The following is an 8,522-nucleotide window of genomic DNA, read 5'->3' on the forward strand; positions in this document are numbered from 1 at the left end:
GGGCTCACAGTCTATCAGAGGGAAGCTAGGTGTGCATGGTTGTCAGCAGTGCCAAACACACTGGAGACCTCACTTACCTTGTTTAACTTTGCTTTAGAATGTTAATTCCACAGGCAGAAGGTGTGTGTGTGTGTGTGTGTGTGTGTGTGTGTGTGTGTGTGTGTGTGTGTGCGTGTTCACTGTACCTCCCATGCCTGAGAAAGTGCAGTCAGTAATGCTCAAAAGTCAAGTGTAAACAAGCATGCTGAGATTGAAATCCAGGGTTATCAGACACATAGGTCACTAACCTATACAATGCAGAGCTCAGAAGAGAACCACTCAGCTGTCTTCCATTGGCTATATTTGCCTCTAATTTCACTCTAGATGTGAAATTGTGTTGTTGTTTTTTAATTATTTATTTATTTATTCCTTTTTTCTGACATTGTTGTTTTATTGTTGTAGTTATTGTTGTCTTTATTGTTGGATAGGTCATAGAGAGATGGAGAGAGAAGGGGAAGACAGAGAGAGGGGAGAGAAAGATAGATACTTGCAGTTCTGCTTCACTTCTTGTGAAGCGACTACCCTGCAAGTGGGGAGCCAGGAACTCAAACTGGGATTCTTAGGCCGCTCCTTTTGTTTGCGCCATGTGCACTTAACCCGCTGTGCTACTGCCCGACTCCCTGTTGTTGTTTTCTTATAGTGTGCCACATCCACCCAGTCCATCAAAGAACACCAAAACAGAACCTAAGACCTCTGAGACTACAACTTGTAGGGATCATGAGAGAGCAGGACAGGTACCAGTCTCCTCAGACAAGCAAATGATGGGGGTGGGTGCCACTGAACACAAACAGGGCTGGGAGAACAAGGGTTCTGAGTGAACATAGACCCTGCACATCAAGTGGGATTGTGGCCACTCCTGCAACCCGAGGACTCAGCCTATCAAACCCATCATGCCAATCGCTGTTAAATGTCCTTTTATCAAACACACTCCTGAGACTGGAGAAATCCAGTCATGGGGGAGGCACAGGAAGAAGTGTGAAGATAAGAAAGCAAAAGATAGGAACAGACCCTTGGTGTCATTGTAGGAACTTTGTTACGTGTGTATGCAGCGCACTAAGGCCAACAGTGCACTGTATTCTAAAGTCGAGAACAAAGAAGAACAGGACGAGCAATTTCTACATCAATACCAGATAATGAACAACAAGGACACTGCATTCAAAGACCAGGTAGTGTTATGCATTGATTGAGAGGTGGTGCAGTAGGGGCAGCAGACAAGACAAGGCCACTGCAGATGTCCTGCGCATGTCTCCCTGGCAGTGTGCCAAATCAGGCATTTCATGTGAGAATAAAGTTTGGGTCATGGCCAGGTTTCCAGGAACAGACTAAAGTCTTGTTTGGTGCACTATGTTTAGGAGCTGAAGCTAATTTTTGATCTCTTCACAGCTTATATAAATGCCCTGGGGAGGGGTTTGGAGGATTAATGCCTTTACTCTTCTCTGCTGCATGAGTGCAGGGAAGAACATAGATAGCCACCATTTTCAGCTGCCATTCTGCTTGGCTTGCTTGACCCATCAGGCCTTGGGTTTGAAAAAGAAAGGTCTTGACTGGGAAACATTTTGTCAGGGAGCAAAACAAACATAGAAAAGCCCAATCAGTTTGGACTCATTTGAAACACAGTCTTTGTAGAGAGAAAGGTTAGTAGCCACAGAAACAGAATGACATTTTCAGTGTCTGTTGGTTTTATTTATTTATTTTCTTTTTCCTTGCAAAGTTGAGACTAAAATCAGAAAAAGAAGAATGCATGAAGAATGCTGCATATAACCTTGGTGTCGCAGATGCTATAAAATCACAGAGGAATCAGAAATGCCACTTTTCTGTAAGAATTGTTTCTGCCTCTCACTTGCATATAACCCTGTCTGGGAATGTTTGAACCCACCCTCTGGAGGGCAGATTAAAGGTATTCCAGTGGGCTTTACAAGAGTGACACTTACTTTCTGAGTGGGAGCTCATAGAATCCATAGAATCTTGGGCCCCTCCCCACACCCCCAGAACTGAGGTCTCCACAGGTGTAAGACCCTCAGGTGAGCTTTAGGTGCAGAAGTTTCGAGAAACCTCATTACAGATGGTAGTGAATATGCTTCACCACCATTTTCATGTTTTTAGTCACTTTGGCTTCTTTTTTTATCTACCTAAATCATCCTTTTTTCACACCATTATCTAGTTAACCTGAGAACTCTTGGACATGATAGATAGTCCACTGTATTGCCTTTGTTCACCATGCAGGGCTTTGGGCCTAGGGTAGAGCTTAGTAGAAGAACCTATGATTGCACACCTTTGGCCCTGGGGTTAGATTGTTCACATACACACACACACACACACACACACACACACACACACACACACACACATATTCACATCACACACATATACATACATACATACACATACCATGGGGAAGAAAAAAAAGACCTGTGACCTCTGGTCAGTTCTGCTCAGAGTCACCTTGGAGCAGGTGAGTTCAACATGTAGCTGCTTCATCAGCACTTTGAAAAATGACTTTTCTTTCTTTTAGATAGATGTAGAAAGCAACCACAGCACTGAGGCTCCTTCAGTGTGGTAGCGCAGGGCTGAAACCCAGGTCTTACCAACGACAAAGCAGTCACTGTATAAGCCAGCTATTTTCCTAGCCCATCAGTTGCTTTCTTGCTCAGCTCAAAGAAATGAACTGCTCCTCTTTCATCCTAGAATCCATACATCTTTGAGAACCGACCAGAAAGTGCTGCTATTGTCACTGAAAAGAAAAATGAGTATACTAAGAACCTTCTTAAACAAATAGATGCCAATAGTAAACTGGCCAAGAAAAAACAAGAAAGCCAGGAAGTCTTGGAGCAGCTAGAACGGCTGCAACTCAAACAAGAGTGAGTTTTGGTGGACTTGCAGGGAGACTCCGGTGGGGAAGGGTTGGGCAGCACAGCTAGTGCTTCAGCACATCTCAGGCAGCCAACCAGGATCCCCATGCAGCCCGTCATCGCCACCATGCTTAGTGTCAGGACAGCCTTAGTGGCCAGGCACAGTTGTCAGTCAGCACCATGGCCTTTGGCTTTGTGGTCAGTGGTGTTAGTAGAGGAAGAAGGGGCCAGTCTGAGGCAGGGACCCTTCCCAGTGTAGGTTTATCATCAGTCTCTTGGGGGCCCTGGAGCCAAGGTCAGGAGTGTGGGGGCCCAGACTGGAAGCAGGGTTCAGGCCATCATGGAAAGCATTCAACATACTCATACCTGCCATTCTCCTGTAGCTCAGACAGGGATGAACATTTCTCTCATTTCCCATTTCTGAGGAAAGAGAGTGTTTTGTTGCACATGGCTTGAGGCTGAACATTTGAGTCAGGGAGGAGGTTAGGAGAGAAGTGAAGGAAACTGCTGTGGGAAATACTCCCCCAAATGGAGGTAATTCCTGCCTCCATAAAGCTAGACTCTCTCTCTCTCTCTCTCTCTCTCCCTTCCTCCCTCCTTCCCTCCATTCCTTCCTTATTTGCCACTATGGTTATTTGGGGCCTGGTGCCCTGACACTTCACTATTTTTGACAGTCCTTTCTCCCATCCAAGTACTAACCAGGTCTGACCCTGCTTAGATTCTGAGATCAGATGACATCGGGTGTGTTCAGGGTGGTATGGCCATAAACCTGACAGTCCTTTCTTTGATAGACTGAGAGAGAGAGAGAGAGAGAGAGAGAGAGAGAACAGGAGAGACACCTGAAGCACTGTTTCACTGTTTGTGAAGCATCTTCTTTCCAGGTGAGGACCTTGAGCTCTCAGGTCTTTACACATGGCAGCATGTGTGCTCTCCCAGATAAGACACCACCAGGCTCCAAGGCCCGTCTCAATCAGGTGTAATGGAGGTTTCCAGAAGGAAGTGCCAGCTGTTAATTCCTTGGAACTTATTCCCACTGTAACTTGTTGGGTGTGTTTTGATGATGTTGGTCTCCATTAGAATAAACTGTGGTCTCACCTCCTCCTCTTCCAATTATCAGGATTGATGAACAAAAAGCTGAACTGAAGAAACATCAATTTGAGCAGAGAGAAATGTATAAGAAAGCACTGGAATACCAGGTAAGTGGACGGGTTGCTATTTTGAGAACTGTACACTGCTTCCTAGCACTCTGAACATAGGTGTGTGGAGGGTAGAATACTGGGCCCCCACCCACCTAGCAGGTTTCCTCATGTGAGTTTGGGTGCCCTGGCTCCTTCCTATAAACAGTGGGTCTGTCAGTGTACCCCAATGCTGCAGCCTTCACACTGGCTCTCTCTGTTCCAGCTGAAACACAGGCCTTCCAGACTGCCCATCTATGAGCCCATGGGCACCTTCACCAACTTTGGGCAGAATGAGAAGACCCTGGAGGCCGAGAAGCGGCAGAGAAATATTGAATACATGAAGCAGCAGGTGGAAGCCGCTGCAGGCCACAAAAGACAGCTTATCCTCAGCCACATAAAAAATCTGCAGCAAGAAAAAGAAATGCTCCAGAAAAACCAAGAAAAGTAAGGGGCCTGGCCCTTCCTTCCCCACCATAATCCTCTCCTCCTTTCTCTCCCTCTCCTCCCCCACCCCTTGACACCGACCTTAGTAGAAACATGTGTGGACAGGTGGAGAGTCATGAATGACCCTAGCTCGCCCCAGCCTGCTTCTCATCTCTACTCCCCTGTCAACTTCTGAGGCTGTTGCATGTCACAAGCCACCTTATGGGATGAGTATATATCCAGGGATTAATGTTTTACATTCAACAGTAAATACAATAGTTTGTACATGCATAACATTTCTCAGTTTTCCACATAACAATACAAACTGCACTAGATGCTCTGTAATCATTTTTGGACATGGACTCTCCCCCCACTGCACCACAGAGTCTTTTACTTTGGTGCAATACAGCAACTGCAGTTCTGGTTCTACTTGTGTTTTCTCTTCTGATCTTGTTTTTCAACTTCTGCCTAGGAGTGAGATCATCCCATACTCATCCTGTTTCTGACTTATTTCATTTAACCTAATTTCTTCACACTCCATCCAAGATGGGCTGAAAATGGTGAAGTCACCATTTTTATCACTGAGTAGTATTCCATAGTGTATATAGACCACAACTTGCTCAGCCACTCATCTGTTGGACACCTGGGTTGCTGGTAGCTATTACAAATTGTGCTGCTATGAACATATGTGTATACAGATCTTTTTGGATGTGTATGTTGGGTTCCTTAGGATATATCCCAGGGAGAGGAATTGCAGGATCATAGGGTAGATCCAAGAGATGTGTTTTTAGATGAGTTAAAGGAAACAAACAGCTTTTGAGTGGGGATTCATTGACAGAAACAAGGTTTTGGCTGAAAGCAAGCGGTTCTGGACCCCTTAACTAGGGTTCACTCTATCTGCTCATGTTATTGACTCTTTTTCTTTTTTTTTTTTTTTTGTTGAAAAAAATTTATTTATTTTGGGTTGAGATTGGTAGAAAAGTAGAGAGAAACCTGTTGCACTTTCCTCCTGAAGTTGGGGACCTGAGGCTTGAACGTGGGTCCTTGCACACTACAATGTGTGCCTTCAGCTAGGTGCCCCACCATCTGGACTCCACCTTTACCTCTTATTCCAAAGAGTGAGAGCAAAACCAGATTTCCCACTGAATCCAAAGGAGAGAGGACTAGGCGGGAGATGGTGGCAGTGGATGGAGTCAGACTCTTGCCTTCCCTCCAGGCATTTAGCAGAAAGATGTGCAGAAGAGGATCGAAGGAACACCATCAATCAACACCTGAGAAAAGAATGGGATAAAGATGTTGTGCTGAAGCATCAGCGAGATGAAGATGCCAAGGCCTTTGACAAGTAATTGCCTTCTGGGGTTGCAAGTTGCCTTCTCTCCCCATTTCCTCTCCTCTGATCTGTGGGTCTATAGAGCTTCATGCAAATGAGTGGGGATTGCCAAGGGAACTCCATGGAGGACAGAAGTCTGGGTTTAGTGTGGGGACAGCTGTGCTGCCTGCTAAATGTCTACCAACTGTGTTTTCCTCTGCCTCTACTCAAGGGACCTTTGTTTTCCTTTTGTGGACGGTGGGGAACAGAGTGTGGGGCATTTCTCTTTGGAAATAACAAGTTTCAAGCAGTGAGTTATTTTCCAACCCAGGCTTATGGAGTGTTAAGAGCAGAGCTGAAGAATCATGGGTAAATGGGCAGTCAGTTAGGAATGGAGTCATGGGTAATGGGTGCTATACTAAGTGAGACACCCAGCAGGAAACAGGAAACAAGACCATCCTCCCAGAGGGTGCCTGTCCCCTCTCCTCAGCCCTGTCTCTCTCTACTCACCACCCAGGAGCAGAGCCTAGGGCCATGGAGGTTGACAGCTAGCCTGGGAAAGTCTGATGATCTTTTGTCTTATTTTCATCTGCCAATGGGGAAAGTTAACATGTGCCTGACTGAGAATGTGAAAAACCTGCAGAATCAGATGGAGCCTATCCCTTCAGATATTAGCAAAGCCTCAATATGCCAAACTTTTTTTTCCTGGACCTTTGGTCAGGCTTATAGTGGAGCTGGGAATTAAACTGAAACTTAAAAGGAAGTGAAAGTCACTTGCAGACCACTATGTTATCTCCCTAGCCCCAAGTATTCTAAATGACCAATTAGCGACTTGTTATCCTAGGTGACCCATGGATAACTCCTCCTCCTCCTTCCTCTCCTCCTACTCTTCTTCCTCTCTCTACTCCTCCTTCACTCTGGCTAATGATGATACAGAGGATTGAACCTGGGACCTCAGAGCCTCAGACATGCAAGTCTTTTGCACAACTGCCATGCTAGCTTTCCCACTGGGATACAATCTGTTCTAGAGAAGATGTTTTGATTTTAGTGGAAGGTGTTTCCTCCCCCTCTCCCATGTAGGGCCGTCATTTGTGGCAGTGAGTGAGAGGAGAAGGGCAGGCTGGGGGCAAGGGGAACAGGTAGTTGGGGGGGGGTCACTGTCCTTGTCTCCTTTTCACAGCTTTGAGGAAGGCCTCTCACTATTACTTGTGCTTCCTCCCCTGCAGGGCCCCAGACAAACTATTTATTTTGGATCAGTGTAATGACTACAAACACTGCAGACAGTGTCAGCGAGACCCGTCCAACAAGGGCAAGACCCACTTCTGGCCTTATAACAAACACTTGCCAGGGTATCGCATGCTCCTGTGATGCCAGAGTCCGATCGTCGCCTCTCAGTTGTCTTGGGACTCCAGCAGGATGCCATCTGGGAGCTTGCGGAGGAGATTGTGTCTGTCCTCCCACCTTTTGTGAATCCATGTGTGCCTGATCACCCCCAGCCTCCCCCTAGTCCACCTGCACCCCAGAGCATAATGTGACAGCTGTGGGGAGGAGTTATGTAGCCTCAACCTAGGGTGTAGTGCTGTCCTCCACCCACACCACCAACATCAATCTAGCCTCAACCTCACAGCACCTGCTGCCAAGGTGGCAGGGGTGAAGGCACCCAGCCTCACCTGAGCTGTGGTGCGCTGCCCTCACACCCGCCCGCCCCCACATCCCTTTCCCTCACAGCCCTGAATTCAGGACAGCTGCTGAGAGTGCTCCCAGCCTAACTCTGGACTATGCATCTGACCTCAACCTCCAGCCTGCACCAGACCACTCTCATCCCTCCCACTAAACTTCCCTATCTCCCAGTCTAAACCTCTTGCCCAACCCTCCCCATTCCTCTATTCCAGCCCATCCCCATCCCACCCCTCCCCCCTCAAATTCCACACCTCCCACTCTACTCCTCCCTGAACCTACCCCCTCCCCATTACCCCTCCCTCTCCACTCCAAACCTCTCCCATTCCATTCCCTCTCCCCCACTTTACCCCTCCCCCAACCCACCCCTCCCCACTTCACCCCCCATTCCCCTCACTCTCCCCCAGTCTACCACTCCCCAAACCCACTCCCTTCCCAACCACCTCTCTCCTCCCACTCCAACCTTCTCCATTCCACCTCACTCCACCAACCTCCTTCCCCCCACTCCACCAGTTCCCTTCAGTCCAAGCCAACCCTTCTTGTCCACCAGTGCAGCCTCCTGTCCTCTAGGCTCACCCTTGACCCCATATCACTCAATTCCAGGGCAGCTGGGGAGGGGGACCCCAGCTTTACCCCCTAGCTATGCAGTGCTGTCTTTATTCTCATGCCCTTGGCACCCAGTCCATGCTCCCCAGAGCATCTGCCAAAGAAGCTGGGGAAGAGGCACCCAGCCTCACCTCGCCTGGGGTGTATTCCTGCTTGTGCATGTACCCTCCTTGTGTGTCACCCCCGTCCTTTTCTAAAAAAGCACAACCTCCTCTTGGAATTTATGTTAAAATAATAAAGCATTTCTATGTGCCTGCTTGCTCTTAATCTTTTTTTTTTTTTTCTCATCAAGACTTAACCACTATGGGCTGACTTTTTGAGAGACAGAAGCAGCACTGAATTTCCCTCAATTCTGTGGGTGCCAGGTTTGAACCAGGGTCATGCACATGACAAAGCAGCACACTGTTTTAGTGAGCTATTTTTCCAGTCCATAGTTCTTTG

The 8,522-nt window shown here is 47.4% G+C and overlaps 1 protein-coding gene across 3 annotated transcripts; it reads left to right on the plus strand.

Annotated features, from left to right (window-relative positions):
- Window positions 1-1,007: 1,007 nt before the first annotated feature.
- On the plus strand, window positions 1,008-5,867 carry LOC132534062 (coiled-coil domain-containing protein 81-like). Of its 3 annotated transcripts, XM_060177485.1 has the most exons (5): window positions 1,008-1,205; window positions 1,751-1,855; window positions 4,006-4,084; window positions 4,290-4,510; window positions 5,706-5,866. In XM_060177485.1, the coding sequence occupies exons 3-5, from the start codon at window positions 4,058-4,060 to the stop codon at window positions 5,833-5,835; spliced, it is 378 nt and encodes a 125-aa protein (XP_060033468.1). In that variant the 5' UTR covers window positions 1,008-1,205; window positions 1,751-1,855; window positions 4,006-4,057; the 3' UTR covers window positions 5,836-5,866. The 3 variants fall into 3 exon arrangements, with proteins under 3 accessions (XP_060033468.1, XP_060033470.1, XP_060033467.1); XM_060177487.1 differs by lacking the exon at window positions 1,008-1,205 and having other exon boundaries at window positions 1,558-1,855; window positions 5,714-5,867; XM_060177484.1 differs by lacking the exon at window positions 1,008-1,205 and having other exon boundaries at window positions 1,558-1,855.
- The last annotated feature ends 2,655 nt before the right edge of the window (window positions 5,868-8,522 follow it).

Source organism: Erinaceus europaeus, chromosome 17, assembly GCF_950295315.1.
Source record: "Erinaceus europaeus chromosome 17, mEriEur2.1, whole genome shotgun sequence".
NCBI lineage: Eukaryota > Metazoa > Chordata > Mammalia > Eulipotyphla > Erinaceidae > Erinaceus > Erinaceus europaeus.

Excerpts from the sequence above, each read along its gene's own strand:
- LOC132534062 (XM_060177485.1), top strand. The coding sequence starts at position 4,058 with ATGTATAAGAAAGCACTGGAATACCAG. Across the intron at positions 4,085-4,289 it reads AGAAAGCACTGGAATACCAG|CTGAAACACAGGCCTTCCAG; the intron begins GTAAGTGGACGG and ends TCTCTGTTCCAG. Across the intron at positions 4,511-5,705 it reads CTCCAGAAAAACCAAGAAAA|GCATTTAGCAGAAAGATGTG; the intron begins GTAAGGGGCCTG and ends CCTTCCCTCCAG.